At 50.5% G+C, this 21051-nt stretch overlaps 6 protein-coding genes across 6 annotated transcripts; 3 read left to right on the top strand and 3 right to left on the bottom strand.

The window, feature by feature from the left end:
* Positions 1-391: 391 nt before the first annotated feature.
* CCOS01_14341 (glycosyltransferase sugar-binding region containing DXD domain-containing protein) lies at positions 392-1579 on the bottom strand (the record flags this gene model as incomplete). Its single annotated transcript, XM_060462485.1, has 2 exons — positions 392-462; positions 517-1579. 2 exons carry the CDS (start codon positions 1577-1579, stop codon positions 392-394), a joined length of 1134 nt encoding a protein of 377 aa, XP_060306970.1.
* A 7778-nt stretch (positions 1580-9357) lies between these two features.
* On the top strand, positions 9358-11741 carry CCOS01_14340 (copper amine oxidase; the record flags this gene model as incomplete). The annotated part of the gene is made up of 3 exons (XM_060462484.1): positions 9358-9692; positions 9755-11374; positions 11486-11741. 3 exons carry the CDS (start codon positions 9358-9360, stop codon positions 11739-11741), a joined length of 2211 nt encoding a protein of 736 aa, XP_060306969.1.
* A 1806-nt stretch (positions 11742-13547) lies between these two features.
* CCOS01_14339 (uncharacterized protein) lies at positions 13548-14010 on the top strand (the record flags this gene model as incomplete). Its single annotated transcript, XM_060462483.1, has 3 exons — positions 13548-13579; positions 13646-13803; positions 13904-14010. The coding sequence occupies 3 exons, from the start codon at positions 13548-13550 to the stop codon at positions 14008-14010; spliced, it is 297 nt and encodes a 98-aa protein (XP_060306968.1).
* Positions 14011-14766: 756 nt separating this feature from the next.
* CCOS01_14338 (dynein light intermediate chain) lies at positions 14767-16706 on the bottom strand (the record flags this gene model as incomplete). Its single annotated transcript, XM_060462482.1, has 5 exons — positions 14767-14928; positions 14985-15661; positions 15715-15808; positions 15865-16247; positions 16301-16706. Coding segments are annotated over 5 exons (1722 nt in total), but the record flags the coding sequence as incomplete, so codon positions are not given.
* A 595-nt stretch (positions 16707-17301) lies between these two features.
* On the top strand, positions 17302-18380 carry CCOS01_14337 (RNA recognition domain-containing protein; the record flags this gene model as incomplete). The annotated part of the gene is made up of 2 exons (XM_060462481.1): positions 17302-17357; positions 17417-18380. 2 exons carry the CDS (start codon positions 17302-17304, stop codon positions 18378-18380), a joined length of 1020 nt encoding a protein of 339 aa, XP_060306966.1.
* Positions 18381-18540: 160 nt separating this feature from the next.
* Positions 18541-19893, bottom strand: CCOS01_14336 (WD repeat domain-containing phosphoinositide-interacting protein 4; the record flags this gene model as incomplete). Its single annotated transcript, XM_060462480.1, has 4 exons — positions 18541-19467; positions 19523-19620; positions 19678-19716; positions 19785-19893. The coding sequence occupies 4 exons, from the start codon at positions 19891-19893 to the stop codon at positions 18541-18543; spliced, it is 1173 nt and encodes a 390-aa protein (XP_060306965.1).
* Between the last annotated feature and the right edge of the window lie 1158 nt (positions 19894-21051).

Raw genomic sequence — 21051 nt, 5'->3', positions numbered from 1 at the left:
CAAACATTTTGCGGCCTTTCGCCTCGCCGGACGTTCGCCTCTGGAGGCCATTTTCTGCCCATCTCCCAATTCACCCCGTGAGGTCCCTTCTCTGCTTCTCCTCCACCGGTATGCCAGATCGAGGTATGATGTAACTAGACTCTATGCCAAAAACAAAGCTCTACGCTTTCCCCCCTTTCCCTGGGTTATGCAGTTCGTTTGTAGTTCCTCTTGCCGATGCCACGAAAAAAAGGAAAGAAAGAAAAAAGTCAATAAAAAAACGAAACGCGACTTCTGAAACATGCCCAACCCGTGACCGAGGGTGAGGACGCCGCTGGAGATGCAAATATTACAAGAGACATGTACCAGAAGAAAAGGTGTGTCGTCACATTCGTACGGCTCGATGGCTGTCTTATTTCGATTTCGACGAACCATCCTCGTTTTGCTCGCCAATGTGGCGAAGCTCTTCGGGTTTCCAAGTACCTGCGGTCACATATTAGTTTTACATCTTTGGAAACAACATGTGTCCTGACTCACCCTCAAAGTCGTGCTTCACAAAGGCCATAGGATCGTCGTAATCCTTGGCACCCATCTGTTGCACGCCAGGGCTGAAACTCGTGATGGGGAGAACCACCACATCGCCCACCTTCTTGGACGTCTCCATACCCGTGAAGTTCTGCCAGTCAATAGCTCCCTTGGAGTTCTTCATGTTAAAGTATCGGGGGTCGTTGAAGTAGTCGAAGATGGCGTCGGTCCAAATCGCAGGTCCAGTGAACTCGACAACGTTCTTGTCGGCAATGTTGTCCAGCTCGCCTGCCTTCTTGCGCTTCAAAGCTTCCTGAGTGATGCGAACAACAATCTCGCGCAGGACAGGGTGCCCGGGCTTGGATTGAATGGTCCATTGGCAGAACTGAATACGACGACTGTACCAGTCCTTCCAATCAGGGCGGTCAGGATCAGCCTCAATGCCAATAACGAGACCGACGCTCTCCCGGGGAATGCGTTCGGGAATCCACTCAAGGGCAGATTTGATAGCGTAGGTATCAATGTCGGAGTAGATACCGCCGCGCGCAAGCAGGATCAGGTATCGGAAGAAGTCGGCCTTCAGGACGGGCAGAGGAAGAGCGTCGTACGCCTTGAGAACCTCGGGGACGGACGCGTATAGGAGGCGCAGCAGGTTGACTGCGACCTTGTCGGTAATGACCTCGTGCACGAAGCCAGGGTGCTGTTCTGACCAACTGGCTTCCTGCTCGCGGAAGTTGAATTGTTGCTCAGCAGGTGTCCACTTCCATGTCTGCCAAATGTAGGCCGGGAAACGCGTTTCGGGGTCATAGGGGTATTGGTATGCCAGCTTGTCGTACAAGGACATCTTGGACATGTCCATCATGGGCTTTTGCGTCGCAACCTTGGGAGCAGAGGGCTTAATCTCGCCGTCGGCGGAGGCAGGGGTGTATGAGGACGTTTTCGAGTCGGTCGTATCATGGTTCGAGGCAGCGACTGGTGCCTTGACAGCAGGTGTTGTGTCGTGGGAGGAGGAAATTAGGTAGAAAACGATTAAGAGGAACGCGGCGACCGCGACGGCTCTTCGAGGTGTGAGCATTGCGGATTTATGTGTAAAGAGTGACGGCTTGTTATGATTTCAATTGGTAGACTATGAAGTCATCGGAAGGCAAAGTTTCGCTTTGCCAAAGACTCGTACAATCGGATTGTAGGATTGGAAAAGAGTGGCTGTCGTAGATAGAGTCGGATGCGACGTGGTTCCTGAAAAAGTTGGAGGCACCGGATTAGGGGTTTAAGGAGGATGAGAGTCGTAGGAAGCTTTCAGGTTCGGACTATGGCGGAGTGATTCCTGCGAAACCAAGAAAGATTATGTCAGTTTGGGACTGATTAGGTGAATGGAGCAAGAGGCAGCAGGTTGAGGCGCAATGCTGAGGATAAGTGACAGCAAGCGGGTAGGGCTGGCAGGTAAATGAAGTCTGGAAAGTCTGGGCTGGATGGAAAAGGAGGAGGAAGCCTGTCAAGGTTTTGGTGGTGAAGGGATGAGCTGGGTAGCGAATAGAGAGGCGTGGGTCCCGGGGACGTAATGGCAGACGAGGAACATACCTCGAAGATGGGGCCGTCGATAGTCGGGGAGTAGCTGGATAGAGTTCCAGCGATCGATCTGAGAGGTGCCAAGGAATTGCGAAAACGAACGTACGGATACGTCAACGTTGAAGCTCTACTATCCCAGGTAAATAGTAGATAGGCGTTGGTTGTTGTGGTTGGCTTGTCTGTTCAAGACTCGAAAGGACAAGAATTGGAAATAATTGGGTGCGGAAGAGCAAAGAGACCTTTCCCTTTTTTGTTCTGAAGTTTCCCTCTCTCCTTTCCAGGGGTCTCGATTGGGCGAATGCACCTTTTTCTGTCCCTGGCCCTGGCAATATAGAGGTACCGTGGTCCCGTAGTCCGTATCCAGAGTCTAGGGGGGGCGATGGCGGCGAGGGCGAGGGTGAGAGGGCGGGTGAGATGGAGAAAAAAGATGCGAATGCGGCTGTGGCTGCGGCGGTATCCGTAGGCCACGACTTGGATGACGCCGGGATGCTGACTTGCGTGTCCTGGTCCGATAGACGGGACTCGGGAAGGCGGCAGGCTGTGCAGAACGGGTACGGTGCCGTGCTGAAAACGCCTCAATCAATCCAAGGCTCGTGTGTCCTCGAAGTTAATCAGGTAACAGGTAGGAAGCCAAGGCTTCCCAAAGATGCAGTTGGTCTGAAAGAATGGACCGGCAGATCCCAAGCTTGTGATTGTGTTTGTATGCAGCAAAAAAAAGGCAGCAAACCTCGAGAAATATTCTGCGACTGGGTGGAAGGAATGCAGACTTGGCATGAGTTGGTTGCCGTGGGTTTTAATACATGCCGCAAGGGGGAACGACCAAGATAACCTGGCGAACCTTGGAAGCTAGGGAACGGAAGGGCTGTACCTAGGATAGATACAGGTAAGGAACCAGAGAATGAAATACCTTGGAGAAAATACCTACGAAGGCGTGGATAGGGAGCTTTGGGGACGATTCGCAATCCGAAGAAAAGTCGATGTGGCATTCTGGGTGTGGTTACCTAAAGTACCTAAGGTACGTAGTATGTGTGAAAAGTCCCCCCTTCCCCTTCCCCCTGCCTTCCCTGTGTGATTTTTCAAGTTTTTGCCCTGCGCGGCCAGGTCTCTCGCCCCTTCACCACCACCTTTCTTCTTCCTTTCAAGTCTGAACAGTGAGATGGTGATTGCGGTGTTACACATACGTACTGCACCCTGTACGAATTATTCAAGGGGTGTTGCGTGGATCGCGCATACGATGCAGCGCTACTGCGCAATGTGCTTCCGGCCGGCGACACCACCGCCTTGGTGCGGATGCTACCCAGTAGCGAGGCGACGGAACACCACCAAGCACATTCTGCCACTGGGGATGTAACTTGGCAGATAGGTGAGGTACGGATACGCAAGTCTCCAAGTCGATGATTTGGCCATGACACTTGGCGCTGACTGGGACGCTTCTGTTGTTATCGGATCGAATGCACCTTGCAGGAGACATGCCACTGGATCAGCCAAGAGGCTTGACAGTCAGACAGATCAGAGCAAAACGATTGGCATAGACGAACACCAAGCATTCAGGAAAACCCAGCGAGGGTCTTCTGTAAGCATGTGCACGTTTTCGAGACTCGACTGTATCAAGACAATGCGACAGAGGGACACGCACACCTCACACTATTAGAGGCAGAAATCCGAACAAAATGTTTGCGAGACGGCGTCATGGGATGGCGAATGAGCAGAGTGGGATCTGTGCCCGGCAAGAGCTGCCGGGTGGAACCACGGAAGGACGGAAGAGTGAGACTCGACGTTGAGTCGAGTCCAACTAGCCGCACGTACGGAGGTGCGTCTTAATAGTCCTTGTAGTGGCTGCTAAGCCCTCGACCTACAATTATTACTAATTTCGACTAACTAGAGGCCACGGATTATTCCTACCTACTTTACTTACTTTCTACCCCTACTACTACTTATAATAACTACTTTAACCTATATACTACTATTATAATTATTACGAAGTTTATAAAAATATTAAAACTATTAAAACTACTAAATCGCTACTTTTAGAGCCCTTTTTTTCTTCTTAATATAGATCCTAAAATACTAATAAAAAAAAGCTAGATCTATGTATTAGGGTAGTTATTTTAGTTTTATAAAGTTATATAGTTAAGTAGATTACTAAATAGATATTTTAGGTTTTAAAAATTTTAATCCGTACTATTTTTAACGTTCTTATTTATATAAAAAAAAAAACGGATTTAACTTAGCTACTCTTACTTTTTTAATTTAACCTATTTATTATAAAAATACCTCCCGAAGTAACTATTTAACTAAGTAAACTAAAAAGGTTAACGACGTTATTATTTATAAAGTTTACTATAACTAGTATAACTATAAAAAGAACTATATTAATATTATTAAAGACTTTTTAAAAAACGATAGTATTAATATATTAATAATAACTATTTAATAAATCCTTTATTATTACGGTTTTTATAAAACTAAGCTAACTTATAAACTAGGCTTAATAAAAGAAATATAATAAGAGTAACTTAAGTAATACCTCGATTATTAATACTAAACCTTTAATAATTAGAAGTAGGTTATATAGTTAAATAAGATTATAATTACCCTTAACTACTACTATAATAGCTATAAGCTCTAATACTACTTAAATAAGGCTTATACTAAATAATATATATAAAAAAAGTAAAAAAGTTATTTTAAATTTATATTTTAAAGCTCTTTTATATATATAAAAAAAAGGGCCGTATTATTATTAAATTCCTAAAACTATTATTAAAAAGAAAGTTATTAAAATAGAGATTACTTAGCTTAATACTAAGCTTAAGCCCGTTTAATATTAATAATAAAAGCTTAAGAGTAATATAAAGTAAATAGGCTTATAAAACTTACTAAATTATAAACCTTAATTTAATTAAAATACGAAATTAAATAAGTTAATACGGAACGGTAAGGGTAGAATTAATTAATATAAATATTATAAAAAGATCTTATTACTTAAATTATTCTTTTAAATTAAAAGATTACTTAGTAATCTAATTATATAAAAAAATAAGGCGCTAGCTTATAACTATTATTTTACTTATTATATTTATAGCTTATTTAAAATATAGAAGCTTCTTTAGCTAAGTAATTTACCTAACTTTAATCTTATTAAGCCTTATTAATTATAAATAAAAAAATAAATTATTAAAAAAAGGGTACCTAAGTCCTAAGTAAAAGTAATACGTCGCTAATAAGAGTATTAATATATATTATTACTAAAAAAAAATCTAAAAATAAATAAAAAAGATACTTTATTATATTAAGTAAATAATTACGTTAGAGGGTAGTAATAAATATAAAGAAGGTCGATAGGTTAGATTATATTATTAAATAGTTATTAATTAACCTTAATTAACGTTTTTTTATTATAAAATTAACGATAATTAACGATAATTATAATAGCCGAATTCTGCCGCTTATATATACCCTAGCTAGCCCCTTGTTAACTCCCCTATCTGTGGCAGGGGTTAGGCTTAGTAGCTACTACAAGGACTATTGAGACGTACCTCCGTATAGAGTACGAATACTTCGCAATGTGTGTCGTGACTGTCATCTCGTTGGGGTCTCGTATCGTGTCAAACGCATGTCTAGACTCTAGTGTAGCCCGGGCTGGTGCTTGTCAGCCTGGGTCTTACTCAGATAAGCCACAGCGTCTTCTGAGAGGTCTTCCGTATTGGGCCTCGTTAAGCTTGCCTTGACTCCATCGTCAATGATGTGAGGGCGATGTAGCATTGCGCGTCTTTACTAAAATCCGAGGTGGCTTCCGAGTTAATTGCTCTGTAAACAGCGAAAGATCGGACAATCTTTGGACCCCAAATGAGCCCCCAAAGTCTATCTCTCTGCCCCTCAAAGACGACGCGCGGAATCCGTTGGCCTCTGCGGTGTTCATCTTCTCTCTTCCACCGCCCGCTTGCCCACGCAATGCGGACGCCAGCTTGCCAAGTTTGGAAAAAGGGAGAGTGTCTGCATGACTAGGTACATAGAAAGGTGCGCCTGAGGAATGCATCCCAGGTACGGAGCACCACTGGCATCCTCCACGTGTTGTCACTGTCAGTCAAGAAGTACGTACCTCGCCGGGACATGCATGTAGCTCGATTTCGCTTCGAGATAAAGACCAGGGACGCAGCAAGCTTTTGGTAATTGACCTGGTGGATTCCTGTCCATCTTCATCGGCGCATCCATATTAACAGCATCCACCAACATGGAGAAGAAGCGGGCACAGATCATAGAGAGAAATTTTAAGAATGTCCATCAACGGTCTAGAAGATGAAAATCAGAAAAGTTGGTACGGAAGAGCGAGCATCATGGAGATCCCCGGCCCATCACGACATCAGATAAATTGGCGCGTTTCAGAAGGGAGCAACCTGGATGGGTCCACTCCCAAAATAGGAATACTTCTGCAGGTCAGTCGCGGTCTCTGATAGGACGACGGGAAGACAGGAACGCCGGGGAGCGTCTCCTTCCCAACCCAACACTCGGAACCTCAGGAACCTCGACTTTGTACATTCTGCCTTACCTTAAGTATGGATAAAAATTTTAGGAAGGCGTATAATCGGATGTTGTCGGATTATAACCATCAATGGAAGTCTCGCTATTGTCGGTCACCGCATCGTACCTTCTCTAACCAAAGTTGGCGGAGAAAGTACGGAGTACCTGGAAACATCCTACAAAAGCAGGGACCAATAACCAGTGACATGGGATGTTGGTTCTTCCTCGCCCAAGGCCCTGTACAGGTTGCTGCCATTGCTCTCAACTGCCGCCCACGCCCATCTCACAGAGCCGCATGAATGATATCCGTACACTTTTTTGGTCACATGTGAACCAATCTGAGCTACCATTGGCCTCCATCGACGAACATTGACTGGAATTTGTCTTCTATCCTATCAAGATGCGGCCACATCACATCAGACTCCATGTACTGCGTTGACGTTGCAACCAACGTCCCCCGTCACAAACGTACCAGGAAACAAGCACAAGCGTCCACATCAACCTCTGTCCGAACCTCCGTCTCCGTTTCGCCAAGTCTGCAAACATGAGACGCTCCCTTACAGAACGCCGCACAAGAACAGGAATGCTCCCACAGAAAGAAGAAGCAGAGCGGCAAGTCAAGCAGTCCGGTAAAAGCCAACTGCTGGCCTCTATGGCAGCATCAGCCCTGCTCGTCCACGTTTGGGGCTGAGCTTCCCTGCACCTCGTCTGATGACCCAAAGTCGAGAGTTCCAGACAACCTTCAGGGCCCCTTCAAGAAATCCCATGGCGTCCAAGAGTCTCGACAGCTTGGTGTCATGCTGGCCACGCAAGACTCCTCATGGCGCGTCTCCGGAATTCCAACGGACGGTGCATCATTCGGCCTCGGCTTCCTGCGGATAGCCATGACCCGATTTCCATGGCTTCTCCAGAACACGCACGACTTGGTCTCGGCTGCTTCCCCGTCGTCGCCTTCAACTTCTGGAGTTCTCCACCACAACAGGCAAATCACCAATCCGAGTCTTTCCAAGCGAGCAAAACCTGCTGTACCGTCACATCCCGCTCAGCCATCAAACTGTTTGGTTCCTTATTCTTTGACCAGGACTCCAAACCCCCCACTACCTTACTCCTCATAACCTCAGCATTTGCAAAAACCCCCCAGTTTTCCCGGCCGTGCGGTTTCCTTTGTGGATCAAGTCATACCGAGGCGGACGACGGTTGATCAGAATCAGAGCTCATCCAGGGGGGGAGGGGGCTGCCTAGTGCCTATGATGACCTGCCGCGATCCCAAGTTTGTTTGCCGCACTCCGGACGATGATGCACGGTTCCGTCGTTGATTATCATTTCGCCAATGGTCAGCAGCCCGCCAATGCCTCGGCCGCCTCTATTGAGGCGGTATAGCCATTCACAGAGCTACACCGAATTACATGATATTTCCCCTCAAACAAATATACTAAAGACGAAACTCGTGAGAGGGCAAACTATTGTCATACATATTGTCTTTATCCGTCTACCCGGCCTTGTCACTCCAGAGATCCCAGCCGACCCAGCCTCTAGGTTGTCTGGAGTATGCGGGCCTCCATCCTTGCTCGGCTAATGACTTCCGTTTGTCTACTTATACTCTACAGGGCCATGGACCTGTCTCTGGTCATCATATCGCCGTAAGCCCTTGTGCGATTTTCGTGGGTCTCGAGTACCGCGGTGGCACTAAAACGAGTCTTCTCACTTGATCAAACGGCCATGTTCAAGGTGTTGCAAAGTCACCGATACCCGTATTTCTTCGTGCTAGCCTCCATAAAAAGACAGTAGTCTGTGATACTAGACCGACAACAACTACCTCCCGCAGGCCCGACTGCACCATGCCTGCTTTTTGTAGCTTCCTAGCAGTCCGTGTGTATTATCTATTGCTTGTTGAGCGTCCGAGGTCAGATATATCGGACGCTGCAGGAAGTAGTTTAATCTCAACCTTACACGACACAAACCTGGGGAATACCCTATATGAGGTCTTTATGCACGGCTCAGCTTACCAAAGTGTCTCAGCCTAGCACAGTAAGCCTAGCACAGTAATTCTGACCTCCGGGCCTGGGTTCCGTGGCCCAGGACGACATATCCGTAAGCATCATTTGGTAAAGCAACGTGCTGCGCAGCAATAATGAGCTCGGTTCAAGCTTCCATCCAGTAAGTACCTATAGGTTGTCAAGCCAACCAGCTCATCTTCCCGCTTCAGAGGTGAAGGTCAGGACTTTGATAATGGTCACGACCAATGGAGGGTCAGCACCGCATGGACTTGCCGCATGTGGCATTGGACCACCCGAAGAGAAGACGAGATCTCCAAATCGTTGGAGAAAACAACGGGTGATGAGCCGTCCATTGGATAGTCTGATGCTTCGTACCCCGCCATCCCACCACCCAGCCAGGCCAACAAGACGGCCTCTACCCCGCCATCGCAACGTTGAGTCTGTCACTGGATCAATGGCTGACCACGTCAAGTAGAAGGTCATTGGGATACCTGCACTCGTTCCCGAGTTTGTGACCAAGCGACCATGCTGTGCGCCCATGGTCATCTGTCGAGCTATTAGTCAATCGTCTGTCTGCGCTGTTGGATGAATGGTTCCTATCATCAGACTACTGCAAGATCCCCGCACTGCGTCTTAGCCGCCCGTTGGAAGTCTAGATAAGCCCGACCTCAGCCACTGATATCCAGAAAGTGCAGTCTTCCCAAGGTTCCCATCTCACTATAGCTGTCATTCTTGATACCTCGAGTAGACAAATTAGATCTCACTCACCATGGCTCCTCACCCCTTGACGGCGTTATCTGGAGACGAGTTCAGAGCGGCAAGAGACATCATTTCCAAGCTCTTTGACCAAGACGTCTCGCTCTTCTTCAGATGTATCTTCCTGCAAGAGCCAAAGAAGGAGGAGCTCGTGCCGTATCTTCAGGCAGAGCATGCGAGAAAGCTCACAGATGAGACACCTCGCCCACCGCGCCGAGCAAGGGTTCAATACGATGTTATTAGGAGCGGCAAGAGGCCAGAATATACCCAATCTGTGGTAGACCTCAAGACCGGCCGTGAGCTTGACAGAACTGTGGCTGCACCGCACTTCCAAACCAGCTATACCCCGTAAGTTACGCCTACTATCATGCCTGTCTGAGTGAGAATCACCCGCTCAACACATCTCATAGCGATGAATTTGGAATCTTCCAAGACGCCTGTGTGGCATCTCAAATATTCAAAGACGCCATGGCCGAGTTCTCTCTCCCGGAGAACTTTACCGTCACAATCGACCCCTGGCCCTATGGTGGTCCGGACGAGGACGAAGGGGACATTGCCCGCCTGATGCAGGGCCTCGTCTTCGCGCGCGACGCCTCCAAGAACAACGTCGACTCGAACCATTACGCCTACCCGATCCCGATCATCCCCGTCATGGATATAGCCACCCGCAAGATCCTCCGCGTCGACCGCCTCGCCACCGGCGCTGCAGGCGACGGCCTCGCCCCCCAACCGCGTGCTGCGGAACCAAAGTCCCTCTTCGCCAACAACATTTCCTCCGAGTACATCCCAGAGCTCCTCGAGATCCCGCAGCGCGAGGACCTAAAGCCCATCAACATCACCCAGCCCGAGGGCGCCTCCTTTGCCATCCAGCCGGACAACCTCGTCGAGTGGCAAAAGTGGCGGTTCCGCCTCGGCTTCACCCCCCGCGAGGGCGCGGTACTACACGATCTCTGCTACGATAACCGCCCCGTATTGTATCGTCTAAGCTACAGCGAGCTGACAGTGCCCTACGGCGACCCTCGTCCGCCCTATCAGCGCAAGCAGGCCTTTGACCTCGGCGACGGAGGCTTCGGCCGCGTGGCCAATAACCTCGAGCTCGGCTGCGACTGCCTCGGCGCGATCCACTACTTTGACGCCCTGATGGCCGACACGGAGGGGAACCCGACGGTGGCGAAGGCCGTGGTCTGTCTCCACGAGCAGGACAACGGGATCGGGTGGAAGCACACCAACTTCCGCACGAACCGGGCCGTGGTCACGAGGCTGCGGGAGCTCGTTGTGCAGTGCGTCGTCACGCTGGCCAACTACGAGTACGTGTTTGCGTACAAGCTCGACACGGCGGGCGGGATCACGCTCGAGACGCGGGCAACGGGGATCATGTCTGTCGTGGCGGTGGACGAGGGCAAGAAAGAGTCTGCATACGGCGCCGTCGTTGCGCCGGGCGTGCTGGCGCAGAATCATCAGCACATCTTTGCTGTGAGGATTGATCCTGCGGTGGACTCGTACGCCGAGGGGGATACGCGCGTCGTTGTGGAGGAGAGCGTACCTGTGCCTTTAAATAAGGAGACGAACCCGTATGGCAACTACTACGAGATTCGGAAGCAGGTTGTCGAGAAGGCAAGTTGGATCGATGCGGAGCCAAAACTGAACAGGGTGATCAAATTTGAGAACCGGACGAAGAAGAATGCCATGTCGGGTAGGAACGTGGGGTTCAAGCTTACGCCGTCTGCGTCGCAGCTGTTACTGGCGGACGAGACGAGCCAGGTGTCGAAGCGGGCCAAGTATGCGAGGCATCATGTCTGGGTTACGGGACACCGCGATGACGAGCTGTGGGCGGCTGGGGAGTATACGAACCAGAGTCGGGAGGAGGTTGGTGGGGTGTGGGATATGGTTCAGAGGGGGGACTGGTTTGAGGACGAGCGTGAGGCGAATGGGGATGGCAATGGTGGTGGTGAGGGCAGGAAGAGTAGTCCTGTCGTCTGGAGTGTGTTTGGGTTGACGCACAACCCTCGGGTGGAGGATTGGCCTGTGATGTAAGTTGTTTGCTGTTTTGGTTCCATCCTTTTCCCTTTTGTTTGACTTTCATCACTCTCTTTACCCAGGATCTTATATAAGACCATCAACTGACTGGCGTTCACCAACAGGCCCGTCGAGATACACCATCTCACCATCCGACCAGCAGACTTCTTCACCTCGAATCCGGCGCTCGATATGCCCACCAACAAGAACAAGACGAGTGTAATTGTTCCGTGTTGCGGGGGACAGGAGACCAACGGGGCGAATGGAGATAGCAAGGAAGGCGAGCAGGCAGTACAGGAGGCTGCCCTGACGCATCTTCAGGGGCCTGGACCGGATGTTCCTGCTGCGGAGGCTGGAGCGCATGTTGAGAGGCGAGACTAAGTGATAGCCTGCTTAGCGAAACGGCATTCGGTGACTGGCTTTGACGCGCAAGCCCCATTTCCGTTTACTTACTTTTGAGATCACATGATTCGCTTTCCCCTGATTCAAGATGTAAAAGAATTGTCGAAAATATGCTTCACCACTTGTACAATCTATCGCTTTGTGAAACATCCTCCGACTGAAATGCAAGTTGACAGTATAATTAAGCTCGGCGATTATATAACGAGACGTTAAGATGGAGTATACGATGGGCCAAGCCGGTGGGATATCTCAACGACACTTGCTCAAGTGACTTACCGACTACACACAATAGTCGAGAGGCTTCACAATAACAAATATGATATCCTGAAGCATCATGGTTTTCTTAATATGGTTGGGTGTTGTATATTAATAACCTTGTTACTTCATAAGAGCCATGCTGACTGGCTCGAAGTCTGCCCAACCTAAGTCGTAGTTTGGCCACAAACTACCAAGTCCGAATTATGTCATCGTTTATCGACAGCGACTTCGAATTAGTTCTGGTTGCTCTCAAGATTTTGGAATTCTGCTGCAGGAGTTTCGGATGAAGGCAATCTTTCGCGTGGTGTTTGCGAAATAGTACTCAATCCGACCCGGATGCTCTCGGTCCACACTTGAGTATCAGAACCTCGGGCTAATTCAATGATCAATCTGTTTAACTGTAGAGGAAGTCATTGAGCAGGAAATCCCGTTGCTTTTGAACATTACCGCAGCTCTTCCGTGGGACGCACTCGGTGAAGCCTTTTACATCAGTTGCTGTCGAATTGTGACCTTCTTGACGACATTGAGAACACCCTTGTATTTTACATCCCCAGTGCGAAAAGTCTCTGGCTATTATATTTCGATGATTTTGAAACCTTGCCGTTAGATTTCTCGGCGTTCCTAGAGTTCGGGTCGTTCCTTTCGCCGCTCAAACATCCATTGTTTACTCGTTCAAGACGGAAAGTTGTCAGATGTCAACCGAAGATCAGGTTAAGCTTCGATTCACGTTGAGTGTACGGGCCATATATTCTAAACCCAAAGTGACGCTCGGTTCTGCCAGTACACAGACAGCGGGTATACCGCAAAAGCAAATGTTGATCGCACAATATGCAAGCTATAGGCTTCCCAATCTGCAACATTCTAAGTAGCTCTGAACAAGCAGATATCGACATAGAGCTTGAAGTTCTCTTTTGTGAATCACCCATCGAGGCTGCTATGATGTTACGCTTGCAAACTATACCTGATCGGATCGAGCCGACTCGGCTTGGCTAACATGACTCTTTCCCACTCCCCAACTTTGTGGATCATCCTTGTGACATGTCAAAAAGCGAGCCGTAGGATGATAGGATCGACAATTTTTCATTTGATCAAAGTTCAGGAGATTCAATGGAAGCGGAGCCGGGCCATGGTGTGCGGGAACTCCCTTGGTTGGAATTTTCGTGATCGTGACTCGCGACAGTGAGCGTATACCGCATAGCAATACAGCGATGGCATGTATTCTCAACCGAGATGCATCTCTAATATACGCATCGGGCAAGCCGATGATGGACGTCATGGGCGCCCGTTTGGATTGGAAGCAATATGGCTATGAGAAATAGGAACTAGGGCATTGCTATGGGGTTTGATATCGGTTATTGAAGAAGATGTTCTGTAGACTGTCAACAGATGGGGAAGATCACCTCTTGATCCTCAATACTGCAGTATAAAGACATCTGTAGTCCCTATGAAACTTCGAAAGCTATTCTTCCAGTCACAAGAAACCCCAACAACACCTCAAGTTCCTCTACGCAAACCATCCTACTCAAAATGTTCTCCTTCAACGCCATCGTCGCCCTCATGTTCGTCCTCCCACCACCAAACTTCCCTCATCATCGTAGACAAATCACTAACAGGACCTAACATAGGGGCCTCGCCGCAATCGTCAACGGCGCACCCACCGACAACACCGTCACCAAGCGCCTCGACAACATCAAGAACTGCTACTGCGGCAGAGACACCGGCTCCGCGCTCGTTAGCGACCCGACCTCCACCAAGAACGCCTGCCCCGATTACGGCACCGTTGGTACGTACATACAAGATACCATCCCTCAATTTCTCAGTTCGCTCGGGAATCATACATGGATCAAAGTTGAAGATACTAATCGTGGCCTGTTTGCGTGTAGGCGGCCCGTACCCCACCAAGTGCCAGATCATGATTGACATCAACGAGCCCTTGTTCGTTGCCAAGTGCAAGGCTCTTGGTCAGCCTACCGGATGGTGCGAGAAATAGGTGGGAGAAGATAGAAAGGAGAGACAGCGGTGGTTTGGAATTTGTTGATGTTGCTAGCTCATCGGCAAATAAACATGCCGTTCTACATCTAGAAGGTGTACGTGTATTATATTCAGTCAACTTGCGTTTATTCGTATCGAGTTCAGCATGATTTAACCAAACATCCCTAAACCCCTGTCTGATTTGATAGCGTGGTCAGGAAATATTTAAGTTGACTTGAAAACCTTCTCCTGACAAGCCAGATTATAGCGCCCCTACTCCTGTAGGTAGCTTACCCGAAGAACTTACACAAACGAGCGTTTCTTGTGTGCTAATGGAATCCATTGGATACTCCTAGCCACTGAGTATCAGGGTAGCTTTAGAGGCAATCGGCTCCGCTGCCACGATAGTCGTCGACCTGTACTCCTTGAAACTAACACCAAACGCATAGCATTGTCATAATCGGGGTATCTATTCTACAGCGACTGACTGACTGATTGCTGACCTGACTGAATCTCGCCCAACCGCCGCCACTGTCTCGCCTTGTCCGCACAACCTCGCCCCACCCCACAACATACATCTACTGAGGCCAGGAGCACACTCTCTTTCGTCGCTTTCTTTCGTGACCAATGTCCATGAGATACGATCAACTCCCTCTTTCAAATTTAACATTTGTCCCCCGAAAAGAAGACCGATTGGGTATAAGTCAACCGCTTGGCCATGTTTAAAATCGACTTCGGCCCCGTAACGAAAATAGGGACCCAAACATCAACTCACTCACGAGCCGCCACGGGGGCTGCCATTGGCAGGTTGTTTACGGTTCATCAAGCCGCTGAAGAAAGCCTGGAGCTTGTCGTTGTCCATCTCATCAGGATTCTCCTCGGCGGTATCAGCCGGTGGCGTGGTGGGATCCTGTGTAGCACTGTTTGCCTGACGGTCCTGCGATCCGTGTTAGTCAAGGCCGCTCCCTTATTGAGATCGACTTGGCGACATACCTTAAGCCGCTGCACCATGTCGTCGGCATCCACCTGGATGCCTCCCATGTTAAACTGCACAGGCCCAATGTGCTGGCTGACCTTGCCGTCGTCGGCTCCCTGCCGCAACGCACTGGAATCCGACTCATCGGTCCGCTGTCCTGTTCTCGACTTAGAGGCGTCTGCCTTCTTGTCGTCGTTACTTCGGCTGCGGTGCGTTTCCAGAGTCTGTAGACTGGAACCGAGGAACTCTTGCGTATCGGTCGATGACATCTCCAGCTGCGACGGGTCGCCGTCCCGACCTGCGAATGAGATCGCGCTGCCGGCTTGGCTTAGATCACGGATCCAGTCTTCGAACGGCGCCACTGCTGAGGACGAAACTTCGCCATTGTAGTCCCCGTCTGCCTTCGCCTTGGCCAAAATAGTCAGGCCGTCCGTCGTCATCGCAGGTGAAGGGAAAGTGGACTGCAGGTCATGCGACCAGCCTTGGCTGGTCGCCTCAACATCGAATCCATCCCTCAGCACGCGGATCTTGCCCCAAGAGTCCCAGTTTGGCGGCACCAGGATTTTGTCTCTGTCAATCGTGTTGTGCTTCAGCGGTTGTCGTTTTAGTAAGGAGGTGATGCCCAGACTCGAGTGCACCAGACTCGGTAATGACGAAGGGACGTTTGGTGTGGTGTAAATGAGCGAGGCGCCGTCTGGGACAACACTGTTAGCATGGCCCTCGGCCTCGGAGAGGGCGCCAACTCACGCCTCAGCAGCACTGTCCTGAGATACTGTAGAACCTGGTCGAAGTCACCTTCCTTCCACCCTTGCGTCTTCTCCAGACCCTCCATCTTCTCCGCCTGCAAGTTCGTTAGCATGCATACGATCAACCTTTCGGCATGGCACTTGATCTCACGTTCTGGCAGACCACGCAGAGCGGCAGACCTATGCCTTCTTCCCATTCACCAGGCCCAAGAGGCAGTGCCATATCGCCTTCGCTAGTGGTCGCTCCCGTGCCGTCAAGGTTCGTCGAGCCGCCTCCCCTGCCCCTATCTCGCCATGCGACCATCACCTCCTCCATCGTCGCTTGACACTCGTGGCTCGAGCTCTCGAGGATGCTGCGCATGAACAAAATCCATTCTCTCAGTTGGCGCATCCACAAGTGTGGTGTAGACCAGTCAAGGAGCACCACCATTAGGGTATTTGGTATCGTCTCGGGTGTAATTAGGGGCTGAATAAGTTTCGGGAACGATTCTGAGGGGTTCGAAAGCATGTAGAGAGAAATCCGCGCAAGTATGTCTAGAGACTGAGTCAGCATCAGCAGCAGAAGCCGAGTCGAGCTGACAACGAACCTTCTTGGTCGGCATCCAGGACGTCGTAGTAGGTATACCCAAGAGCGAAGCTGTTTGCAATGGGAGGCGTCTTTGAACTGTTGCGATCCAGACTTCGCTTCTCGCTGCTGTGTGACAGGGACTCGACAAATTCCTTTTGCGACTCTGGTGAGCCTCCCAGCACGATCATGTTCTTCTCCGGTAGCCGTTTGCTGCTGGCTACGTTGTCGAGCATGGAGCTCCAGAGGTCCTTCTTCTCTCCATTGCGGCCGTCTGACCCTGCGGAAGCCGAGGTGTACGTCGACACCCGATTTGCGCTTGCCGTCATGATTGTGTTGGTCGCTGAGGAGGACGCATGAGAGGGGTTTGGGTGGAAATCGTGGGTCTGTGGACGTGGTGTCTCGGTCCAGGAACTTGAGTCGGTGGGTTGACAGTGGACAGCTTTATGCGTATGCAAATAGACGCGTTCGAGTCGCGGTGTAGGTAGGCCGACAAGTATGCTAAACTATGCGGGTTCGTACCGACGGTCGATCTAGAATATACAGGATATCAGATTCCTCCGACCGAAGCAATGATGGCATTCCCAGAAACTGGGGTTCTCAACTTGAACGGACGGCCGTGTCTTCCACAATTCTATTGGCACCTCGCCAGCGCTTTCTCATGCCCCTTCCTCAAAGTGTCGGGGGATTTGAGCTCCGGACCGGCTGTTTTCCCGACGGGAGCTAAAGTGCAGGCAGTGACATTGCAGCACGCGGGCAGCTAGCGAAGTGTCATTTTAGGGGTTGTCTTGGGGGCTGGAGCGCATATTGGGGGAGATGACGCACTGACAGTGCTACGCGACCACCTAAGAAAAGTCTAGGCATCGGTGTTTTTTTCTTTTGGGGCCGAGAAGCTCTAAGAAAGCTTGGGACGACGCTTCTTGCAGCCTTGAAGAATCGAAGCTTTACTACACTCCCAGACGTCTGCCACGAAATTGACGATTGCAAAAAGCTTCAGGGAACCTTGAGTTCCCCGTCGCCACCATGAACAAAATTCGCGCCATTCAGGAGCTCAACAAAAAGGAGATTGAACATGGAATGTAAGTCATACCAGGCATCTCGCATGCAGATCAAGAACCATGCGCTGACACACCAACAGCTCCCCCGAAGGCTCCTGGCACGTCGACTACCGCGACACGGCGTACATCTACTTTGGCGGGCTCCCCTACGAAATGTCCGAAGGCGATGTGATCACAATTTTCTCCCAATTCGGCGAGCCCGTCTGGCTCAAGCTCGCCCGCGACAAAGAGACGGGCAAATCGAAAGGCTTCGGCTGGCTCAAGTACGAGGACCAGCGTAGTACCGACCTGGCGGTCGACAACCTCGGCGGCGCGACGATCGGCGGCAGCCGCATGATCAGCGTAGACCACGCACGCTACAAGTTCCGCGACGACGAGGACCCGGACGAGGGCAAGGTGGACTGGGCGACGGTCGTGAAGCAGGAAGGGGGCGACAAGACGGACGAGGGGTCAGACGAGGACGAAGAGGAGGAGCAACGGCCGATGTTGCCTGAGGAGAGGGAACTTGCGCTACTGATTCGGGACCATGACGAGGACGACCCCATGAAGGCTTTCTTGATCGAGGAGAAGAAGGAAGAGATCAAGGAAGCGCTGCGGCGGCGAGATGACAAGTCTGAGAGGAGGAAGAAGCACAAGCATCATCATCGTTCACACAGGTCGCGCAGGCACGACAGCGATGAGGAGATGAGGGATGCGGATCGTGAAGAGGATAGGCATCGCAGCCGGAGGTCTCGTCGTGATGATACTCCAGACGACAGAGACCGCAGAGATGGCGAGAGGAGTTCGCGACGCCACGGGCATCGTGGCGAAGATCGGGATAGGGGATCGAAAAGGGATGATGGGAGTCGGAGAGAGAGGGACCGGTCGAGAGATAGACGTGATCGAGATCGGGACCGTGATCGAGGCGAGGACGGCGAGAGGAGGAGAGAGCGCAGGCATCGTGACCGCGATGGCTCGGACGAACGCCAGCCCAAAAGACATAGAGACCGTGATGATGAGCGGCGGCATACAGGGCGAAGTAGAACTAGGAGCAAGTCACCTTAGTCTCGAAGATGCCATAAACACTTAATAACAAACTAAGCGATGCTATCGCTGATACCCTTGAATGCCTTGTTTGTCCGATGCCAACGCCGTATGTAATGTACACTGTACCATAAACCAAATAGCAACATGACCCCTACGAGCCAGCTTGAGAAACATCTCGTCATGAAGCGCTACCCAAGTATCGCTTCCAACCCTCTCGAACGACGTATCGGCGTCCGTCCTCTCCTTTGGATATCACAAACTTCTCCCATCTGGCATCATGTCCGGCGCCAATCACCACCAGACTGTCCTCGGTGATCCATCCGATCACGCCTTTCTGCGGCCTTGTCGTTCCCAGTGTCGTCTGTTCTGACATGGGCAGGCCGCCGATTAGGGGATCGTCGCCTGCTTCGAATGGCGCGGATGCGAAAGAGTATACGTCCGAGAACATCCGCGGCATCAAGGGGATCTTGCCTAGGAAGCCCCAGCGGCCCTTGCCATCGTCGGCTGGTCTACCCGCGAGAATGCCGGACCCCGCCATCTGTGACGCTGAAGGGCTGGTCGGTGCTGTCATGGGCTTTTTCGGGTGCGGGACGTCGAACACGTGCAGTGTCGACTTATCTGATGTGCAGGCTAGCTTCGTACCCTCGGGGCTGAAGCCGAGAGAGAAGATGGTGGCAGGATCAACGCCCCGTCTCAACTCGGCGAGCCGGGCACAATTACTTGTGGCGAAGACTCTGATCAGAGTGCCCATCTCGCTCGCTGTGGCCAGAAGCTCGCCGTCTGAGCTTACCTGAATGGCACGGAGGGCAGATGAGTGAGCGGGGATGATGCTGACGTTGCCGGTCCCGATGTCGACGAGCTGTATCTGCCCGACAGTTCTACCCGGGAATGCAATAGTCTTGTCTGACATGGCAACGAGTCCGAGAGGGTTGTTGGTGGTTTCGTACACTGACAGCAGGTCGGGAGGCTTCGCAAACGAGTAAACGCGTACACTGTTCTGGAGCGCTACGACGATACGGTTTCGACCGATCCGGACGCCCCGCACTGGTGTAAGAGAGGCGATCTCTATGGCGACTCTACCCTTCATGTCGTCCCAGATAATGGTCTGCGCGGTAGATGAGTTTGCGATTCCACAGAGGACTGAATGATTCAACACATACCTTGGTGCTACTGAACTTGGGTTGTCTACCGCCGCCGACGAGCGCCAGGTAATTTGTGGTCCCCATCATCTCGACCAGACCGATACCGGCATTGAAGTCTATAATGCGGTTAGCCGCTTTTCTTTATGTAAGGTTACAAGGGAGAAAGCGCAAACCTCTAGATGCCTTGAGAAGGCAAGACTTGGTGTGGAAGACTAGGTACCGGATGTCAGGGATCATGAATAGCTTAAGTGTTCACATCTCGACTCCCACAACAACTTACTGCATATTCCTGAGTTCAGACCAACCGAGAAGCAGCTGGCATCACTGTTGAAGGAAACAGAAAGCACGACTGTCGAGGGCGCCGTCTCTATAGGTGGACGAGTATTCATTGTGGAAGAGGGTGCCTATAAGTCGCAGTATGTGACGGTTTGGCCTGGACGACGGTGAGGGGCTCGGTAATAAGGGATGAGCGCTGCGGATGCAAGGCTGGCAAGCCAGGCCAATATTCTGTTGTTATTGAAGTTCTTCGTTACGATATCATCCTTGACAAGTGCATCTCTCGAATAGAGAGGTGCTCTGCTGACGATATTGACGATGATGTTGACAGACGGCAACGGGTTGAAGGGCCTAGTAACAGCGGCAGTGAGTTGAGCGGGTCGAAGTCAGCTGGATTGCCGAGTCAGGAAGCTGGGGCAAGGTAAGTAAGTTGGCAGGGGAGATTGGCAAGTGTATGCAGTCGACAAACAGCCCCCAGCGATTATACAGAGCGAACGGCGACCGAATCGCGGAATTCAAAAGGAAAGATGCTCATAAAGAGGACCTCGTGGACAGTGTCTCAGCAGACAGTAACCCAGGTGAAATCAGCCTGGGGACGTTGGAACTGAGAAAAGGTACGTATCGTATCGTCCCGTCTCAAGCGGCGCATCAACCAACCCGACTACCTATCCACTGGCGAGGTGCCCAGGAAGTCACCTACCTAGGTATTATTGGGGTACCAAGGTGCCTCTAGGAATATTAGGTAAGCATCATAACTCAGTGAGAGACGGGAACTTGGGATGAAATGAGCGACAGAATAGTTTGCCGCTCAACACTTGGTTAATCTCTGCTTCTATCACTATCACAACCTTCACCTTTACCTCTTCTTCTTCTCCTTCTTCTTCTACCACCATCCCTCGTGTTGCAAGTCTTTCTAGCACCTTCTTTGGATATTTTCTCTAGGGAAAGAAAGACTCAAAGTACCTTATTTCACCAACATACTTAGTTCTCAGGATAGCAGTTATGATTGTAAGGGGAGTGTGATCGAGGCACCTGCCACGTCTGTCCAGCTGGGTGCCACCTGGCCTTAGGTAATGCACCACAGGTAGGTACTCCGTACAGGAACGCGAAACATGTTTGGTCCCTTGGACACACGGTGCAAACGCGCCAACATCCAACGTGCGTGCCGCAATTGCTGCAGGCGGGAAAGCTTCAGCACTGACCATGTGCCAGTCTCGTGACCTGTCATCCTGATTCCTCTCTCTCTCTTCCAAAATTGCCCGAGGATACCC

The sequence above is a fragment of the Colletotrichum costaricense genome, assembly GCF_030867565.1.
Source record: "Colletotrichum costaricense strain IMI 309622 chromosome Unknown Scaffold_20.1, whole genome shotgun sequence".
Classification (NCBI taxonomy): Eukaryota; Fungi; Ascomycota; class Sordariomycetes; order Glomerellales; family Glomerellaceae; genus Colletotrichum; species Colletotrichum costaricense.
The sequence above is the reverse complement of the archived record's forward strand: the minus strand, read 5'-3'. Positions and strand labels throughout refer to the sequence as shown.